General features: G+C 40.7%; 1 protein-coding gene across 7 annotated transcripts in view; it reads left to right on the plus strand.

Annotated features, from left to right (window-relative positions):
* Positions 1-22026, plus strand: part of eml1 (EMAP like 1) — a 61036-nt gene that overhangs the window by 31820 nt on the left and 7190 nt on the right. For 3 of the 7 annotated variants that reach the window (XM_074660534.1, XM_074660530.1, XM_074660529.1), the window contains exons 2-9: positions 6615-6797; positions 9549-9687; positions 12842-12970; positions 13144-13172; positions 15771-15797; positions 19559-19688; positions 21131-21280; positions 21847-21916. In XM_074660534.1, coding sequence (XP_074516635.1) covers positions 6615-6797; positions 9549-9687; positions 12842-12970; positions 13144-13172; positions 15771-15797; positions 19559-19688; positions 21131-21280; positions 21847-21916 — 857 coding nt within the window. Of the gene's footprint in view, positions 1-2997; positions 3152-6614; positions 6798-9548; positions 9688-12841; positions 12971-13143; positions 13173-15770; positions 15798-19558; positions 19689-21130; positions 21281-21846; positions 21917-22026 lie in introns of those variants that run through there. The other 4 variants (XM_074660531.1, XM_074660532.1, XM_074660533.1 and 1 more) reach the window with 3 other exon arrangements.

Below are 22026 nucleotides of genomic sequence, written 5' to 3' on the forward strand. Positions count from 1 at the left end.
CGTCTGTCTGCCCTAATCTGGCCAGTTGATTGGCTAATACACCTCTGTCAGGTCATCCGCTGCTCGCTGCAGCTGTCACACGGGATTGATCCATCATTTATCTCTTTCTCTATTCTTTCTTCAATCTCTAACTCAATTGGTTTTGCACATTTTTCACTCTGCTGACATGTACCTGATGGATGATTTCAGTCTACCTGGGGCAGACTGCAATTTTCTAAATGCTGCAATTTCAAGCGTGACATTTTTCATGTCTTGTTCTCTGCATAATATCTGAATTAGTGTAGAATTTGCCATTCAGCAACACACATTTAGATTATTTTTACTTTTAAGCCAGTGAGGCTGTTGCTGGGTCCACCGCTTTGGTCCAGACTGAAATATCTAGTATTTCACATTTTCATGTCATTCATTCGTCACACCCCCGGTTTGTAAAGGCCTTAAGAAGCCTATTGCCTCACAGAGCTTCTAGCATGTCTGTAGACTTGTTTTATTATCAGGGTTATTCACTCCCTCACCTTCATTCACTCTCAATCAACTCTGTCTCCATTTTCCTCTCCCCCTGCCTGTCTCTAAATCACTACCTCCTCTTCCTCTTGGCATTAAATTTAATCCTGCATGCCACTTGATTATGATTAGGTCCGGACTTCCATTAGTGAAACCAGCCGCAGACTGAAGTTAGGTTGTTTAATGTGTGTGACTCATTGGTTTTGGGAGAAATGGCTCTCCTGAAGGCATAATCTGCAGCAGCTGAACTGGCACCATAGCAGCGCACCACCTGGCTGTGTGTGTGTGCATTCATGTTTTGAAATTAAAACCATTTGGCAAAGTGCTGTTTGCTATCTGCATCCAGCAAGTAGATAGATGTGCCAGCAGTCAGTGTGGTATAGCCTTTCTCTCCTTCTATGAAAAACAGGAATCGTTGTCATAATGTTGTGACAGGCCGTTTCCTGCAGCCTCTTGTGTCTTTGATGTGTTGCTTTTCTGCAAACACTGGTTTTGGTTTTTCAAAACCCCCCATTGTGGTGCAGCTTAACTTGGCCGCTGAACTTTCCATTAAGTCAATTTAGCTTTATTGTTTGGCTTCTCTGCACCGCTGAGTGAAAAGAAAATAGACATCAATCACGCTGGTTGTCAGTGGATCATCGTCAAAGAGTGCAGGAGTGCGCGGACACATGGTGAGACAGCTGGTATTGGGACATTTCCTCACGTGTTTATATAGTATATGCAAGGAGTGAGTCATCTAGAAAGCCAGACAGCTCAGATCAACACTGGGCTGCTGCAGGAGATATTTTATACATGAGGTTGCCGTGCGTTGCTAAAAATGTGCGAGTGCACCCTCTGCGTTGATCAGAAACATTCACCCTGGATTATTTTAGTCTCTTTACTCCTTCGGTGTATTGATCCTTGTGGTTGAGAGTGAAGAAGGGGGTAAATGGGTCAGAGCATGTGTGCACGCTCCAGTGTTCATTATTGATGGCATTGAGGTCAGCAAATGACTGAATAAGGTGGAGATGAAAGGCGGGGGGCGGTGGTGTGGTTATTTTAAAGCAGGTAAAATGAACTGAGGAGAGCTGAATTTTCTATTTGCCCTTCATTGAGTCCCTGTTTGATGGACAAGCACTAACAGGCAGGTGGTCCTGCCAGAATGACATGGCCTTGCAGAGGAAGGTAATGGGGAGCAGCGTGTCACGATGCATTAGGGTGAGCAGATAGATGGGCTCAGAGATCCGTCTCGGATTTGTGACCCAGCCACATATTGACCAGATAATGAAACAGGGACAGAAAAAGACCTTCAGAAAGAAGCTGAAGAAGACTGACAGAAATTAAGTAATTTAGGCAGCCCGACTGACAGGTGTGAACAGTGCACTGGAGCGAGGGTGTGATGATCTGCTTTTGTGGAGAGACACGACGGGTGTGTGTGGTGATGGATGTGTTGTTAAATGAAGATTGACATCTTACTGATTCTGTCTCTCCGGACAGAAAGCATGTGACCTGAGCCCCAGAGAGTGTTGTCACATGAAGAGCAAATTTAGCCGAATCCACACACGCAACATAGGGGTGGTCTTTACGATTTTGAAATTGATTTTTTAATGCCAGAATCTATATATTTGCTTCATTTGAGTCTATGCGGAGGTAGAAAGTGCGGTCAAGCCAGCCGTCACTCTCATCTCCGTGGTCAAATCGTCCGACGCCGCAACTGTAGAGCACCCATATACTGACATTTATGTGAAATACAGTCAGACGGAGCTGACCATGGATGTAGAAGAGCTAGAGACGGACTTGACGAAGTTAGCGGAAGTATACACGTGTGACTACATCCGGTTTTCTAAATAAGGTGTTAACTGTATATACAAAATACAAATATGGATATAAGATTGATTGGATCACCAGAAGAATAAAACATGACATGCCCCTTATAAAATAAACAGAAAATACCACTAATTTCTGAGGGAATTGTATTTATTCTTTGATTTTTTTGGTTGCTGGAAAAATATTAATAATGCCTGACAATGACTGATATTTGACATTTGACTTCAGGACATCTCTGACTACATACATACTGAAAATCAAACATTTTTACTGTATCAATTTAGATATTTTCCGAAGTAAAAAGTCCCTAGAAGTGTATGATTCAACCTTTTCCCATGGTCTAGTGTTAAAAAAGTTAAACAGAAATCACCATAAATCGTAATATCGAATCGCAATACTTGTAGAACGGCGATACTTAAAAACTGCAATACATATTGAATCTGCACCCAAGTGTCGTGATAGTATCGAATAGGGAGATAGGTGTATCGTCCCAGTCCTACAGTGTCAACACATATTCCTCTATATGAAAACCAACACCCAACTTAAGCTGAACTTTTCTGATTTCCGCCCTGCCTGTGAACGCGTTACGGGGGCGTCAACTTGCCCCAGAGGGTTTAACCGGGGAGCAGGGTGACAGACGGAGGAGGTTAGCGCAGAGCCGGGGGAATCACGGCCGTGACAGCCAGTCATTGTACTTCAACGACTGTCGGTATCACGCTGTCATTGTGTCAGTGTTGGGAGCAGACCCACAACAGATGCTGAACAGATAATAGAAGCTTTATCTCTGGATACTCACATTCGCATGTGAATATGAACAAGGGCCGCTTCAAAGAGAGCGTCTCAGGTGAGCAGAAAGTTATTAAGATCCTCTGGAAAAGGCTTTGTGTGTTCAGATGAAGAAGTGAGATTGTCGTTATGAAACAAGAAAGCATTTCCTTTGAGTAGAAATCTGTAAGTGACTGTATGAGCATATTGCTGCACTGCTGGGAGTGTAATGTATTAAATTATGCACCTGCAGTTTTCATCTGCCTCCATTTGTCCAGACAGGGAGTTTTCATTATGGAATCTCACTGTGAAGCAGTGTGACAGTGAAATCTATTCTTATGTGTCCAACAAGCTATTAATCGCAAGGAGACATTAGTGATGGCTGTGACGGTGACTAAAGGGACACTTTTGTGTGTGTGTGTGTGTGTGTGTGTGTGTGTATACATGCACACTATAGCTGGTGTGTTTCTGTGTGTGAAACATTAATTGGTTGATTCAGCTGCTCAGAATCTGCTCAGATTTCTATTTTCTGCTACGAGCATCAAGTGTCCCATCTGCTTAATGCACCAATTTACCATCCTGTCTCCTCAACGGTTTCCCCGACTAAAACAATTCATAACCAGCTAACAGGCATGAGGATTTTGCTCACTAATGGGATTTGTCCACTCATAAACAAATCTGTGAAATTGCTTCTCCGGCATGTTTTGCCAATTAAATTAAAATGACTTCATTGGACCTTGTGGGATTATGTACTTCTGAATACTTGATGTGATGCATAATCAAAGTGTGTGATGGTCTTGCAAACACAGAGACTCACGTTTCATATTATTTCATTACACATCAAGAACTAAAGGTGTATGATTCTCATGGTTAAATGTATCTGGATGAAAAGTCTGACTCCATGTTTTGTAGGGGTGTAAGAAAATATCATACACATGAGTATTGCGATATTATGTGTTGTGATACTGTATCCATTCTCCAAAAACACTTTATTGACTTTTAATTAATCTCTTAAAAATCCGAAGGCTCGTCATCGGGCCCGGCCGCTATTCGATCTTTTAAAGGTTGTAGTGGGCTCAGTTTTAAAGCTAGAGTGAAGATGGTATCATATGAAAACCAAAGGAATCCATTGTTAGGATTGGCTACATTTTGGCAAGGAAAAACTGTCACGGCCATTTTCAAAAGGTGCCCTTGACCTCTGACCTCTGACCTCTGACCTCATCGAAAGCCAAATTGATTGTCTTTCAATTGATTGAAATTGTTTTTCTATGCCTATTCTACTGTATATTAATCATTTGTCAAGTAAGTCTTGCAACAAACGTAGGTATTACACTTCTACCATGATATTGTGATATTGAATATCACCTTTGCTATTCAGAAAATCATATTCGTTAACATTACTTTAACGTAGGGCTGGGCAATATGTCAAATATATCAACAAAACGATATAAAAATGTCTATCGTATATATATTTCTATACCATTTCTATCGTGATATTGGTTAAGCCTATATTTATTTATTTTTTCTCTATAATTTCACTTAAAATTTGTATGTTCATTTTTTTCACTCGAGCTCTTATCATGAGAAAATACTCAGTACTTTTCGTTTGAAAATTTACCACGTGGTTATTTCTAATAAACTATTTATTTATTGAATTACCAGAAAACATGCTGTATTGTATAAAATTACCTATATCATGGGAGAAGATTTCGGCCATATCGCCCAGCCCTACTTCCACGCTTTAATGTGTTATTGCAGCACTGACTGACATTATCTTGGTAATAAAAATACCATACACTCCCAAAGGATCTTTTTTTATCTACAAGCAAATATTTGAGTAGAGGCTCCGGTCAGGGATGTCCTGAATCCCCTGAGCAGCTTTTGTTTATCGAAGAGACTCAGAGGCTCATCACACCACTTTGTTTTCACCAGAAATTCAGATATTTCTCACATTTCAATGTGTTTAGAACGCTGTTGTACTTGATTGTTTACGAATGTTGTTTACAGAAGAAGAGGAGCTTCCATAATGTTTCCAGGCAGTCTGGACTCAGCTCAGATTCTCAGAGGGAAACCAGACTGCAGATCTGCCTAATCACCAGATGCCTGCTCTCTAATGCATAATGCATCAGACTGTTATTACAAGTCTGCAGGGGAAAACACAGCAGTGATTTACATTAATATTTCATCAAGCCACCGTGACATCAAAGTGTTAATGGAGGAGACCTGCGTGTGTGTGTTATCAGTAATGAAGTGGACCCTGGCGGCCTGTGTTTGGCCTCTATCGGGGTGTCAGGTGGAGAGGTGATAATAATGTGTTAAGTTAGTTTAAACTCAAAGAACAGACAGGCGTTAACAAACAGCCTCATGAATAAAGGTTTGAATAGAAAAGCTCTTTGAACCATACAAGGCAAAAGGCTTCCACAAAGAGCCTCAAAGCATAAAAGTGAGCTCTTGGTTTAAAAGGAGTTTACTGTTTGTATTCCAGTCCTGGCTCTGCCCTTTCTTCTTCTATCCTTTATGTCTACATCTGCATGAAATAAAAGTAAAGGGATTAATCCATAAGACCACGAATGTGTGGACCAAAGATAGAAGCTGTTCGTCTCTACTTTCCTGTAAAGAACAAGAAAGAAAATGTGTATATGTATCTTTCAGGACCTTCGCCTCACTCAGAGGCCATCCTTACCATAATAACCATAATAACGCTACTTTAGGAGCATTGAAATTCAGACGGTGGCTGGCGGTATCTGGCTTTTTCACTCCACTATTTTGTTTTTCTCTCGTAAATTATGACTTCATAATCTCGCAAATCTGTATGTTTTTTTGTTTTTTTTTAAATTTGCCACTTTAATCTCAGAGAATATCAAAAAAAAATTCTCGTAATTTTTTTACTTAAATCTTGGACATTTTTCACGGGTTCTCAAGTTTTTTTCTCGGAATATTACCCCCTCCCACCTCTCCGTCATTTTTTTTTTTTTACCTTCAATGGCACTAATACGCTGTCGTAGTCAACATTGTGTTCACTAAACATGAGCATTTATTGGCAAATATCCCTATAATGTGATTAGTAAAGAGCCTTGAAAAAGACGGAGACAGGATACTGTCATGATACCCATCATGTGAATGGAAGCATTCAGTTGTGTAAAATACCACCAACGCCACATTTGTTTTTATCAGACGCTACAAGCGTGTAGTAGAGCCATACTTTCGAACATTTTGGCGGCATCTCGGCACGCTGAACTACAGGGTTGTAACTGCTGCGGTAGAGGACCAATCACACATCACATTAAATGTATTACATGAATACATTGCGGTGAATGGCTGCGAGATCTAGATCTAGATCTGGGTACAAAAAGGATCGAATGCAGGCATCGTTTTACTGGAGACGTTTTGATACTAATTGGTGGTTATTTCGATCGATACCTTAAAGGTACCAATAGCCCTAGCACTAACTGACTTATATCTGATATTATGTTAAATGCCACTATATGCCAGCGCTGTGACATTTTCCACATCTCTGACGCGAGCTCACTGTGTGTCCTCAGATGACAGTGCGTCAGCAGCCAGCAGTATGGAGGTTACCGACCGCATCGCCTCCCTGGAGCAGAGGGTCCAGATGCAGGAGGACGAGATTCAGCTGCTGAAGTCCGCTCTGGCCGACGTGGTGCGCAGGCTCAACGCGTCCGAGGAGCAGCAGGCCATGGGCTCACGCAGAGGACCCACCAAAGGTAACATACGTGCACAAGCATTTGAATTTCATGGGTTTTTCAGCCCTGGGGTGTCGAGCAAGTTCTTCTGGTTTACAGGCATGTTTTTGGAGTTATCCTTTTTCTCCCTTTCCTCTTTCTCTTTCCTGATGATGTCTACTTTCCTGTAAACCCTGCTTATTTCCTTCCTCTTCCTCTCCCTCCTGTCCCCTCTCCTCCTGGACTGTGTTGTGTCGTTAAACGTGTTGTGCGTCATCATGTGTATATAGACCCTGCTTTGATGAGAAAGTCTCCCTCAGCAGACAGCAATGTTGGGAAGCCAGGTAGGCCGACTGTGGAGTCTGTCTGCACTAACCAGGCTTGGTGTTGTGTTTACAAAAAGCACATTTCAGTCACTAGGAAACACAGTTACTTTCAGCACTGCACTGCCTGAGACTATGTGATCTGAGTGTGAAGACACAGATAGAAACAGATTTAGTTAGCCAGGGGGAATCTCGGTTTGCATTAGATATAGTCCAAGAACTCACTGATAATTTTATCAATGAACTGTCAAAACTTAGTAAGAATAAGCTGCAGATGTTAACAAAATCCTACCAGCACATGTAAGATCAGTATTAAGTTATATCTTTTGTACAAATACAAAGTGTAAAAATGACAAATTGAGATTTTAGCCAGGCTTGCTGTTTCCAGTCTTTGTGCTAAGCTAAATTAATCCAATTCTCAGCAAGAAATGAAATAAGCATATCTACCAAAATGTCAACCTCTTCCTTTAAGTTAGAGTTGAAACAACACCTCTCACAAGTAAAAGGCACAATTCTTAATGTACGTAACTCAAAAAACTCTTTTTCCTTCTGCTATTGCTCCCTCCACCTGATATCACACAGCTGAATGCAGCATGTTCTCCCCTGCTCTCTGGGAAATGTAGGAAGCAGACCTAACGAATCACAATTCACATCATCACAGAATAAGAAAGCACTGAACACCATAGATTGATCGATGATTCGCTTTTCCGTTTTTATTGTGTAACACTGCACTGCATGGGTGGATTTTCAGCTGAGGTGTGTTTGATACAATTTGTCTCTCAAGTAGCATCCTCACCCAGGAGGCTGATGAAGTCTGCATGTGAAATCAGCTGCACTTCATGCCTTTTTATGTCCTCAAATGTGCATTTGAGTACAGAAACAGACTCTGAGCCGCTGCCAGTTTCGGTCTCCGGAGTGACTGCGGACGGATGGAGTTTCAGTTTGATTTGCGAGCCGGAGGATGACTCAGACTCAGAGTTGCTTTCCCTCGTTGTTCTTCACTTTTAGCTGCAGGGAGTCCGCAGCCTGCTCTCCTCTACTGAAGCACAGTGATCTGATTCAGAAAGCTTATGCACACAGGCTGCATAATGATGGACAGCCATGGACTCACATTCATCTTCTTTAACATGCTAACAAAATTACAACCTGCAGTTTGCCCCTGCTGCGTAATTACTACATGAAAGATAACAGAGCAGTGTGTGTGTGTGTGTGTGTGTGTGTGTGTGTGTGTGTCTGTGTCTGATGGATGAAACAGGGTCTATTAAATATTTATCACTGCAGATAAAGCTACAGCTGGGATTTGTTATTCTGGGCTTGCCTGACTGGCATGTGTGTGTGCATGTCCCTTTTGTGTTGTCAAACCGCCTCCTGCTAATTATTTGTAAACATAAATCATCTCTATGGAAAAGTGATCGAAACAGAATAATATTATCAATAAAATGAGAAAAAAAACATTAAGTTAAGCTAATTCATATTTGCATTACATTTAGGATTTCTGCTTTTACTCTTACGATGTTTTACACTGTGTAATGATTTCATGTCTCTTTGAATCCTCACTGAAGAGCATGATGTCATTGATCATATCATGTGTGGTGTTTAAGACTGCAACAATAATCGGTTGACTATACATCAAGTATAATCAAAAAAGTGTTGCGGTTCAATTAAAGTTTTATTATTGCATTAACCAACAACAAAGAGAGAGTTCCTCCTGTTCTACACACAGGTGGACAGAACAGTGATCCCTCAGTAATTACCGTTTTTATGGCAGAATGTAAAAAGAGTAAAGTTTATAGTCCAAAACCTGGGCTTTTGGTATTCTCAACGATTAATCGATTAGTTGTCAAGTTTTAAATGAATTGCCAACTATTTTGATAATCAATTGATCAGTTTGACTAGTTTTTTTAGAACAGTGAAAAATGCTGATTCCAGCTTCTTAAATGTGAATATTTTCTGGTTTCTTTACTCCTCTATGACAGTAAACTAAATATCTTTGAGTTGTGGACAAAACAAGACATTTGAGGACGTCATCTTGGGCTTTGGGAAACACTGATCGACATTTTTCACCATTTTCTGGCATTTTATAGACCAAACAACTAATCCATTAATCAAGGAAATAATTGACAATGAAAATAATAGTTAGTTTCAGCCCTAAGTGAAATAACAACAGGTGAGCTGTGGGAACACTATAGAAAAAAATGTGACTTGTAACGTTGTCGAAACATGCATAACCAGAGAGTGATGTCAATAAACCTGTTACCCCACTGCATGCTGGGAGGCTTTCCACTACACCTACCCTCCTGGGACACAGATTTTTACCCCATTTCACTAATTATCAAGATAATTATACACCGGGAAACGCAATTTCTCTGACAGATGTTACTTTGATGACACCACAGCAGTTGAGTTGGTTCTGGTCTTGTATCCATCTTTTTAGTGAACCTGCCCTGTCTTTGTCCTTTTTCCTTTCCAGCCAGGCCAATGATCGCCACCCTGCCGTTACGGCCCACGGTCAACAACGGGACCATCCTACCAAAGAAAGGCAGCAGCACTCTGCCCTCCCCGTCTGGATCCGGATCCAGGAAAGACAGCAGCACATCTGCCGGCAAGAGGTGAGGAGACGAGAAATAATCCTTAGCCACCTAAATGACCGTGCAACCTATATGTTTGCAGTTGTGGATTATGTTCTACTGTATATTATCCTATTATCTTTTATCTATTGCATTATTTTTACTTTTAAGGAGGTTATTCACATTTGTTTTTGACCCGTTCTAAGGTAATAGACATGAAGGTTTGTCCTACAGCTCTAAGTTGAGTGTTTAGTCTTACGTTTCTTAAGTGTAGTGTTGCTTTACTGAACCTTCGGGTCTTGTTAACACTCTTCTAAACGTGTTAAATCCAGATACGGCTACATGTCGGCCAGTTTGTGAGGTCTTGCATGTATCACGTCTTTCTTTCCAGACATTTTATTAGTCTCCAGACATTTTTCAGTCCTGTCTGTCTGTGCCATGTCAGATCATTCGAGCCATACATCTTCATATATCTGGCTTTTTATCAGCAAAAGCGACTGACAGTTAACAAGGCTGATAAACAGAGAAGCAGTATTGTCATCTCTGCTTCCCCGTTGTGTGTGTGTGTGTTTATACATGCATGTGGAGCACAGGTTATCAATCTTGTCTGTCAGGGGGAACAATAGGCCTTCTCCCATCCCTGGATGACATTACCATAATCAGATGAAGCTCAGTAGACAGCAGCTCCAATCCAAACAGCTGTTAACGTCCCTGTGGCGTTGTTGCCTTGATGTTCAATGTGTGTAGTTTTATATCTACTCCGGGGAGACTGAGAGTTGATGCTTTATAATGCTTATAATGATTCTCACCTTAAGGTTTACTGGAGAGGACAGTAAAGAAATGCAACCAGTATGAGGATGGTTGATAGAAACAAACAGTATCAATGCAGGAAGCGTGATTTGGTCTTGTGTATTTCCTTGATGTCCTGTTTTCTTGTGTTTCTTTGAATGGTTTCTTTCTACTTCATGATTTCTTGAACCGCGAACTTGTACGAAAGGAATTTGAAATACTGAATCCTTCGTTATTTAATTGATTTATTGGCATTTAGGGGTGGGGGAAAAAGTCGATAGAACATAGTATTGCAATATTGTATCGATACACGGACGCCAAGTATCGACCTTTCATTATTACTATTATAACTTACAACTATCAACCTCTTAACAATCCAGCCAGCAGCTATTCTGTCTTTCAGAAGCTGTAGCGGGCTCAGTCAGAGTGAAGAAACTGGTATTATATGAAACTAGAAAACCTAAGGAATTGATTGGTACCATGCTAGCATGTCGGGAAGAACGCAAAATAATGCTCCAAAGTTAGGCTAAATTTTGGCGAGGAAAAACTGGCATGGCCATTTTCAAAGGGGTCCCTTGACCTCTGACCTCAAGATGTTACAGATGTTGACAAACTGCATAATTTACAGTTGTAAAAAGGTAATATATCGCAATATATCTTATTGCAAAATGTTTAAAATCGCAATAAGATTGTATCGTGACTCAAGTATCGTGATAATATCCTATCGTGGGGCCTCTGGTGATTCCCACCTCTATTGGTCTTTAAGTTAACACATTTCAATATATTGAGTACGGCTGAAAAATACTGTAATGAGACAATAAAATATACCCGTTATGTACAAGTTTTTAATTTCCTCCAGGTTGTTTAAACAAAGAAAAATACGAAGCACATGACCACAGTGTCTGCTTAGATATACGTAAATGAAGATAATGAATGACTTTTCTTGCTGCTGTGTTAAATGGAGGGTTTGAATTTTGACTTACGCTGAATGTTAAACATTCTATTAATTATTATTTTAGCAATTAATTTAAAGAAAAATTGTGAATTCATTTTTAATTAATTAAATTGCCAAAGTTTTCTATGAAATCTACAATCAACTTAATTTGTGATTAGTATAGATTGACTACTGTAAGATAGATGATCAGCTTCAGTCGTCTCCTCTGCTTATCTTTACGTACTGTTGTGTCTGTCTTTCCCATCTTTCCTGTCTTGCATGTCCGCCCCTTTGTCCTCTCTCTGATAACATGTCCTTTCCAACTATGATGTTATATCCTGTTTATGTCCTGACCACCTACAATGTGAAGTCCCGCCAATCTGTCCAGTTTGTCCTATCTGTCTCGCTCTACCAGAATGCTCTACCTGCCCCTCAGGTGAGAGGATCGTCACTGGTCACGATATAACATCATCGCTGCATCGCAGCTCCGATGCATGCTAACCATTATAATTCAGTTATTAAATCATCATCAAGTTGCATGATCATTGTGACATAGTCATGTTTCCATTCGCTTTTTGTTTTCCGTGGAGAGGACCCACTCCCTATGTAGATATTAACGGCTCATTCTAAGGTAACAAAAACACAACAATTCTTATTTCCAGGTGATTATACACTAAAGAAAATACTTATTATTATACTTATTAATGTTATATTCCATTTCTGCTAATAGATCCCCCTAAATGTTACACACTGGTCCTTTAAAATTCACTTGAAAATTTTATGGAAACATGACTAATGTGACATTTCTCTCATTGCTAAAATTCATTGTTGTTTAAGTCATCGTTCTTTGTTTGTTTTGCTTACAGTGTGTGTCTGGGATTAATCTAAACTGCAGATTGGTCACAATCCCATCAGTTTTGGCACACACACACAACAGCCTTTCCCCAATGCCCTGTGGCCCAATTACTATGATTCCTCGTGGGATAACACAGCAAACAACAGTTTCTCTCTCTCTCTTCTTTCTGGTCTGTTCTGCTCTTTACTGAACGAACACACACAGGCTCTCCAGAAGGGACAACGGCCACCGGCCAGTTTTAGGGTTTGAATAGGCTTTTCTCCCATAGGGTGGATTAGGTGACTGGGCCTACTGGCCGTTGGATTGCTGATGGAGCCTTTTCATTGTTGTAAATAGGCAGGCTGTCTGCACCGCCAATATGCAGATTTGCACAGGTCTGTACTGACATTGTAGTTATGATCACCACAGTGGATAAGTGTGGGGAAACTTGCTTTAGTGCAAGAGTCACATATTTGAAGCAATATTAAGACAGATATAAGCTGAATCATGAAATTCGTGCTTTCAAAAGCTATATCTTAGATGAAAACTTCACCAGAGGGCAGTTTTAGGAAAGCAGCGTCAGGTAGTTTTATGACCTATTTCTTTCCTGTCTCTTTTTGCCTTCCTTGTCACCTCAGCACTGTGAGGAGAGCCAACTCAAACGAACACGTGGGAACTCTCACGCGGAAAGATTCGGGCGACAACAAGGGCAACCGAACCCGCGCCGGATCCACGGGCAGCAATTCCAGCGGCAAAAGAAGTGACAGGTAACACGGATGTCACGCTAAATCAGCGTTTAGTGGCTTACACATTCATCCCCTAGTTTGACACACCAGAAAAACCCACTGGTCTCCTTATGAATCACTTTCAAATCCAAAACATATAATGGTTTATCTGGAGGCGGGAATGACAGCTGTCTATTTACTCATTTACTTTGCAGCAAACAGAAGGATCCAGTGTTCAATGCAGGTAAGAACTAGAGGCACCTTTATGGCTCTGTAGCCTGATAGATTGATGCTGTGATACACTGAGAGCCGTTAAACACATGCTCAGTGGCTCTCTGTGGCAGTTAAAGCTCAATGCAATTTTTGGAAATCAATACTTTATCAGTGCCTTGAACTGTTTTCTGCGCACAGAGGACCACTGAGACTACTCTACATGTTGTTGTGTCTTATAAACATCAGTGTCAAACATTCATCCTTCTCATGATGTCCTTCACATATAACCACTTCATCCATCACTACATCTTCACATCCAAACTTCCTTTCATTTTTTCTTTTCAAAAATCTCTTTCTGCATTGTTTAAGTTGAACTTTAGTTGTGTACAGTTTTCATTTAAATTTAATTAAATTCTGATATATTTCTGTTTTGGTAGACTTACTCTCGTAATTGAGGCCATTCTGACTATGGGTCATTAAAAACTCATAACCTCTGTTGTGTAGAGACTGAGGAGACGTGGAGTCTGTACAGCAGAGTGAGCCTCCTACAGCTTTCCAAATGAAATTCAATTTTACATGAATCATCTCAAACGCTTGTCACTGAGTCCAGCTGAAACCCAGAAAGTAGTCCCATGGATTCATTAAGCTACTGTAGAGAGATCTGCTACTGCAAATTTACAGCCAACCAAACTGGCCTCGCAAACGTTTTTAATTATTTATGTAAAACTGAAATTTATTTGGAACGCTTTAGGAAGCCTTTTTTCCCGTAATAATTTATTGGACCTAACATCAGGTGTACATAGACATACAAATAAAGCGCAAATGTAAATGATTGTCCCTACATATTTTGGTATTTTACCCCCAAAACCCCCTCCCACCTAACCCTGACCCATTGCCGATGCAAAAAGGATAAAGAACAAAAAACAGAGTTAAATTTGAAAAAGAAGAAGAAGAAAAAAGACAAAATAAGATAAAAAAATTATTAGTTCAGTTATAATAATCATAGAATAAATCCCAAACTACAGATAAAATAGGCTGATAAACTTTACATCAAATACTCAATGCTTCAAACAAGACGAGTTCAGTCGTCTCATAAGTACCAAGCTCAGTGGCATCAAGTACAAAGCACCATGTACAAATGGACAAATGAACTGTTAGTGGTCATTTCTGTTTACATAATTCAAACTTTATGATGTCATACATTTCAGCTTATGGAGAGAAATACATCTAATATACCATAAGTCTATTAGTCTGCACAAATACACTACGTCCAAATAAAATTAAAGCATATACTACAAAAAAATAAGCTTTATGCACACTGTTTTTTTTTTTTTTTTTGGTGTACGCATTTCACAAATCTCTACGACGGAGGTGGCGAGTGCAAAGTTAGCATCACCCATAGTCATTATGGCTACAATGATAATAATAAGACCCAAGTTGAAAAATACTACAATTTTCCTTAAATTAGTGATTGCTGTCTTTATCTGAAAACAGCACACTGCGACCTCACTAAGATAGCGTTAGCTCCTGATTTCTCTTATTTTTTGTAATCTTTTCATGAGTTTATGTGACATGTGTGAGCTCGAACACAAAGACAACAACAAAGAGAATTAAGAGCTAAAGAAGCACAGGAGGAGCAACCCATTACATTTTGAGTTTATAGTGTTTCCATAAGACAAGTGGATCATCTCGCACACAGTTTATTCTTTATACAGAAAGCAGAAACCACATGGTATCAAGACAGTGGGACTGACTGACTATGAAATTAAATGAAATGAGTATTGATCCGAATTTTCATCTCCGGCATGCTATTGATTTTTTTTTTTTTGTGTAAATTGAACCGCTGTTTTTTCATTTGGTTTACACACCTGGCTCCAGTTCTCTTCAGATCAGGCTGCGTCCAAACAAAGTGTACAGCTTACTGACCCACTCCAACTAACAAACTACCTTTAGCATTTTCTTTAGCTTGAGGTCCAATATAGCAAATATGATTAACCTATAAAAACAGACTATCTGTATATTTGCCAATTGTAGCCACAGGGTTAATTATTACCACTGTGCACCACTTATTGGACATTTGAATTAATTATAGGCAAACAATCTCCCGCATCGGCCCGATCAGCGACATAAACTGCCACTAGGTGACAGTTAACCAATACAACAGATAATTGCAGCAGTAAATTCTGCCAATATAATGCTTCTCTGCAATACATGAAGTGATTACATGCAAAGTGGTTCATTTGATAAAACAAAATGTGCTTCAAGCCAGTGCAAGCACATGAGTTTGTTTGTTTTTTACTTTCACATTGTAAAGAATAGTAAGAAACAAAAGTTGATTTAAAAAAGCTAAAATCAGAGTTTTTTCTTTGTAGATGACTAAACAAAGGAAAAAAGCCAAGTGAATTTAATCACGTAGGAGCAGAGGGTGGGACACCATCACACAGAAATGAGCACTGATTGATTTTGAACATTAAGGGAGGAGCACTGATTCATTAGGAGCATTAAGGACAGAGGCTGTTCGTTAACGCCAGGAAACAGGAAGTTCCCTCATATTAGGCCAGACAAGGAAGTGAGGAAGCCGTGCCACCCCTCACCTGGTGCTTGTGTCTTTCTCTGTGACCTTTACAAGGGATGCGACGTGTGACCCACTGCAAAGGTAGGCCCCCCTCCCCCCCTCCCGTCACCCTCGCCTAAAGCCCCCCGGCCTACACAGCTCTCTGGACACTGCAGATGAGTTGTTTTGATCTCTGAACATGCATCACCTCTGCTCTGAGCTGCAGTGCAGAGGCAAAAGATAAAATCAGGACTATTATTTTGAAATTTGAATACATATCCCGTTTGGATTTGTCCTCCCAAACACTCGGGAGATATCTGAAACTTTAGAGATTTGCTTCGGTGCAATGATCAGAGAGCTGTCCAGACAGGGGCAGGAGTGGGCTGACAAAGTGTGTGCGTGTGAGAGTTCCCTTTATTGTCTTTAGACTTAATTAACTAACACACACACATACACACACATCCTGCCTAACCTCCACTGAGTGTGATTGCAGTGTTTGCACTTGTGTGTCTCCACACTTGTTGTTCAACTGTGGTTGAAGCTGCTGCTACACCAAACGCGCGTGTGTTTGCTCGCACCCTCACTTTCGCTCGTAGGCATTTTAGTCTCTGTCACCATAGTAACAACACAAAGATTGCTGACACTCGCTTCCACGCAGTCGCTTTGAGTTTTTCCAGCAAACACTTGAAATCCTCTGTTCTGAGATTCCTCGCTGCAGCTCAAAGCAAGTAGATTAGCAGCTGCTCTTATTATCTTTCTGCCCTCAAAATGAATATTTGCATTACAAACACATTCAGTCTCTTTTCTGGGTAGTTCCTGTTTGATTTCACTGCTTGTAGTTTTCTCACAGGGCCTGAGGTGTCGTCTGTTTGTGTGTAGTCTCCTTCAAAGTATTCACAAAGCTGCCAAGAATTTAAAAAGGAGTTAAAGCTAGTTTCCTCCCAGATATATTGCTGTTTAGTCAATCATGTTGTAGGATAATTCATTTGCTTAAAGATAATCTGAGGAATTTACCCTTGAAAGCATCTAGACCAGTGGTTCTCAACATTTTTGGTGGGTGACCCTTTAAAATGAAGCAGCTTGCGTCCCCCTCGTCACGGGTTGCATACAGTACATCTGTGTTGTGAGCAGTTTAATCGGAGTCATTTTGTCCCCTAAACATCTCCGCTTGTTTCATCTGAATAATTATTAGAGGCCTGAAGAGGTAAAACGTTGCAGTATTTCACAGGACTAATATATCCTAATACGTTTCTTGGAAAAAAATAATGTAAAATGGTGGTAATTAAAGGGGACATATTATGCTTTTCTCATTTTTCCCCTTTCCTTTAGTGTGTTATATTTATTTTTTGTGCATAGTTACAAAGAGCAAAGTTACAAAGTCCACGTCAAAGGGATTCCTCTCCCCCACAGAAACACTGCTCCTGAACTGCCTGAAACACCTTGCTTTAAGCTGAAGTGATTAAAAAAAGTTATTTCTATAAAACGGTCACTATATCGTGACAGTAGAACATGAAACAGGTAACCTGACGAAAATCATCACGGTCAAATATGAATCAATATTATGTTACGTTAATGCCTATTTCTCGCCTCAAATGTTTTCAGAATCATCTTGTAGTGCACGGTTCAGCTGTGAAATGAGAACGTTTGTTACGCCGCCACCATTGTGAAATCTGGTGAAGGAACGCCAAGTTCTGGTAACATGACCGGAGCACAGCTGATAGGAACGCTCTCTCAATGCCGTCACGGGCTAGAATTTTTAAAGCCTGAAAACAGAGCCATGAGGAGGTGCAGAAGTCTAGTTTTCTCTCAGACAACTTGAATTACAATATGCTGAAAGGTTATTATGGAATTTTTGCCCAATGATGCCAAAAATGTACTGCCTACTGCCACTTTAAGTCCCGCCTTTTCATCCGTAACATGGTGATGTCACCAAGTAACACGTTTGCATAATAGCTGCCTAGCGGCTAGTTTGGCACGTCCTCAAACAAAGCTCGTTAGAGCGGAGCTGGAGCGGAGTCCGATGAGTTTGGTTTGGCGGACCAATCACAATAGAGTGGGCCAGCTGACCAATCAGAGCAGCCTTTCAGAGGGGCAGCACGGCCGGTATTATGAAGCGTTTACATTAAAGCATGTAAACATGTTCTAGTAGAAACCCAAAATACAAGTATGCACCTGAAAATGAGCATAAAAGGTCCTTTTTAAAGGGAAAATAGGAATTTTCTTGAAAGAAAAGCTCCATTCAAACCCAAGTAATACTGTATTTATTAAGTAATTATTTATTATAGGACATGTAGATGTATGTAGATTTTTCTTCTCTCCTGCCCCATTGATCATCTCGCAACCCTCAGGTTAACCTTATGACCCCCTTGCTAGGGTCCTGACCCCCAGGTTTGGAACCACTGATTTAGACCAGTTAGCGAGGATCTTACTGATGAGACAGTGAAAAAAAACTTCTTAACAACCAAGAATTCAAGATACGATCCCAGTTTTCCTACTTTCCTTTTTATAGTTTGTGTGACACAAACCAGCCGTTACATCTGTCTAACGTATTCTACCAACCATCTCCACCCTTTTGCCCTGCTTGTCCCCGTTTGGCCCCCTCCACCCAACCGGCCTCGACAACCTCCACCGCTCCTTTCCATCACTGGCTCCTCTGCTCTTTTCCCCGTCTACATCATAGTCACAGTACAGATTTACCTCAGCCGTTCTGCTAAACGGAAGGAGACCAGCAGCAGCCCCGCCGCTTCGTCTGTAATGTCCCATTCAGCCGCCAGGCCCAAACAAACCTCAGAAAGCAGCACAGCAGGCACGGTCAGAAAGGGCGGTGCCGCCAAGGTGCCACCGCTCAGAAAGCCCCCGAGTTTTAACCTCCAGTTGAGAAAGTCGGGGAGTTTGTCTTCGTACTCTCCCCTTGATACACCCAGTTATCGCAGCCCCGTCAAGTCTCCCAGCCAGTACTTCCAGATTTGTTACTAACTAATCAAGTCTGGAAATACAAAACAGCAACACTCACTTCTCTAGATGTTTATTCTAGTTATGGAGCTGCAGTGTGCTCGAGCCGGTCAGTACAGAGACAAATTCATGGTTTCATATCAGATCTGCACCATTAAATGCACCATATGGTGGTCACTTTCTGTCCAACGTGTCCCCTCACACCAAAGAAGTTGCAAAGAGATTTTTAGCATCAGCTAATAAAATCTCACCCACAAATCTATTATATTACCTTACATGATAGTATTTTCTTCTAATGAGCTTCAAAAAAGAAGAAGAAATATTTATTTATTTGTGGACATAAATGGTTAATTTTGTTTGTTTTGGTCCCCTTAATATTTTTTGCATGATTTGTTTTTCCAGTATTAGCATGTTTTAAATTGTTGAGGATCTCTCATTATCCCCTTCTCTAAGCTTGGATCTGTTTTTTTTCGTTTTTTTCTCATAACATTTCCATCGCTCTGCTTGTGTCTGCATTTTCTGTTGGTTAACCTCTGCTGTGAACTGAATATTTATGAGTTTTGAACGTGTTTGCAGTTCATTTTTTGCGGTCTTTGTTGTCATAAGAATGTATTTGAAATGACTAATAAAGTCGGTTAAAAAGCTAATTTGTTTGTGTTTTCAAATTCTGTCATTTGTTGTCTTTAATGGAGTCAAAAACAACACCCATCATATCACATCCCTCCATTATCCCCGATTCTTGTCACACATTCATCAACATTTTCACTCACGTCATAATAACACATTTAACACATTGTATTATGCTTCATTGTCATGTCTGTGCTTTTTGTATACTTGTCAAATATTTATATTCATATTTTTCCTACATGTATATTAATTATCTCACTGCTCTTTTCTATTGCTTTTTCCAGAGGAAGGTTATGTGAAAATGTACTTGAAGGGTCGTCCCATTACCATGTACATGCCCAAAGACCAGGTGGACGGCTACTGCCTGGAGGCCAGAGCCGACCTGCCCAGCAACAAACTCAAACTGGACTGGGTGTATCCTTTTTTTCCCTTTTTTTGCACGGGGAATTTCCCGGGGAAATAAGAAGTTTCAAATACAGTCCTGCTTGTGATTTGGAAAGTAATCTTCTGAGGAGAGTAAATCCAGATTGTCCAGTGATGTAGTTGAGAGAGGAAGCTGACAAATGTGTCATCTCGTCTCCCTCCCTGCTTGTCACAGTAGATCTGCTCAGGTGTTTCATTTTCACCATGTGGCGCCGCTGCGGTCGGAGACGGGCTCATCGCTCTGCAGCCTGCAGTCTGTAATAACCTGCACACAGCTGGCAGGCTGAGGCACAACCAGTCAGCAGCTCCTCTTGTGCTCTTTTATTTTTATTTTGTTTCATTTTGCGGCTTCTCCTTCTTTCATTTGTTGATGAAAGAATGAATGTGTTGTTCAGTCTAGCAGAAACCCGATGGGGAGAAAGCCGTAAGGGAGACAAAGACGAGATTAAATCTGAGGAGAGAAACACAAACACACACACACACATACACACACACACCTATAAATAGATATTTGGGCAGCATTTTTTGTATATGTTGAATCCAGTATGAACTAGATAACAGATAGACACATGCGCACAGTGTTTTGTAATGTTAGATAGACGTTTGAGGAATGTATTTTTGTGGTTTCTTACCTTCATGTTAAGATGAAAGATGCTCTATATATGATATTCAGAGCATTAATATTGCAGCAAACAACTATTTACTATGTAAAGATATAGTGGAGTAATGTCTACCTGAGCAGAGAAGGAAGTCTCTCTCCCTCTGTATGTGTTGTAATTTGAGCTTCTCCACACTTTAGTTCATGTAAGCGTGCCCCACTGGATAGCTCATGGCCGCCGCTCTGCACTGCTTTCATACGGCGGTTACAGCTGATAACGCCGTCCTGACCGACAGCGCCGTTGCGGAAGCGTAGCATCCACCCTCCGGTTCCCCCCCAGGTTAATAGTGTTAGCTCTGTCATCAGCGTTGCCCTTGTTTTCACTGTTAGCCATGTTGGGAGCGGTGTGGAAGCAATCGAAATCTCACTCCAATCTCACATTTAGCAACTTTAAATAACAGTGACAAATATTCACATTTACTGTCTCTAAACGTTACACCTGCTGATTAGAGTGCAAGCAAATAGATCCGTAATTTTTTAATCCTTTGGACTAGGGCCTCAACAAACAATTATATTCATTGTTGATTAATCTGCCGATTATTTTCTAGATTCATCTCTTGGTCTATAAAACATCAGAAAATGGTGAAAAGATGCCGCTGTGTCCAATTCAGTTCTTGTTTTGTCCAACAGTCCAAAACCAAAAGATATTCGGTTTACTAGCAGAGAAGACAAAAAATAAGCAACAATTCACAACCGTAGCTGTAACTGGGGAGTGTTTGGCAATATTTTGCTTGAGAAATGACTTAATTTTCCTTGACCTTTCTTTAATGTCCAGTTACGGTTACCGCGGTCGAGACTGTCGCTCCAACCTTTACTTGTTGCCCACTGGAGAAACGGTGTACTTCATCGCCTCAGTGGTCGTCCTGTTCAACGTGGACGAGCAGCTGCAGAGACACTACACCGGACACACGGATGACATCAAATGGTGAGTGACACTTGCAGATTTATATAACGCATGCATGCTAACCCGAGGGACTGCTTCCACATACAGTCACTGCTTCCATCATCTACTGCAGCCCAGTATCACATCTGCCATCTACATTTCATCTCTTTTCTGAGTTTTCTGCACAAGCATGAAGATATGTCTGTGGGAAAAAGTGTAGTGCAATGAGGTAACCTTCAAGAGACACGGCTATGATTATGTTATTACACCCTGGGCTTGATAAAAGTTCAAATTAATAATGAACACTTTGAATTACAGATCAAACGATGGATTGCAAACAGACTCTCACTCCTTTTGAAGACAAAGTGTTCAAGCTTCACACGTGCTTTGAGTGCTGCTACACCGCCATACCCATAAGGGGATGAAAATATCTTAAACGCTTTAATTTCCTCCTCATATTAGTGCAGACAGCGTGCGGTAGCTACAGTGAATATCACAGCTTTAAAAACCTCCTTTCATGTTCTGCGAGCACGTTGCTCATCTTTATTCAAACGCTCCTTTTGATGCTGAAAGGCTTTTAACTGTTTTCACGTCTTTCTCTTCGCCAGCCTCGCCGTCCACCCCGATAAAATCACCATAGCAACCGGGCAGGTGGCGGGCACCTCTTGGGATGGAAAAGTAAGTACCATCCCTTATTGAGATTTTATCACTTTAGTTTTCAACGTCTGATTTATTAGTGGAGTGAGGAGTTCTGCTGTTTTCTTTAAGAAATTATGTTTACCCGGCTG

The sequence above is a fragment of the Sebastes fasciatus genome, chromosome 15, assembly GCF_043250625.1.
Source record: "Sebastes fasciatus isolate fSebFas1 chromosome 15, fSebFas1.pri, whole genome shotgun sequence".
NCBI lineage: Eukaryota > Metazoa > Chordata > Actinopteri > Perciformes > Sebastidae > Sebastes > Sebastes fasciatus.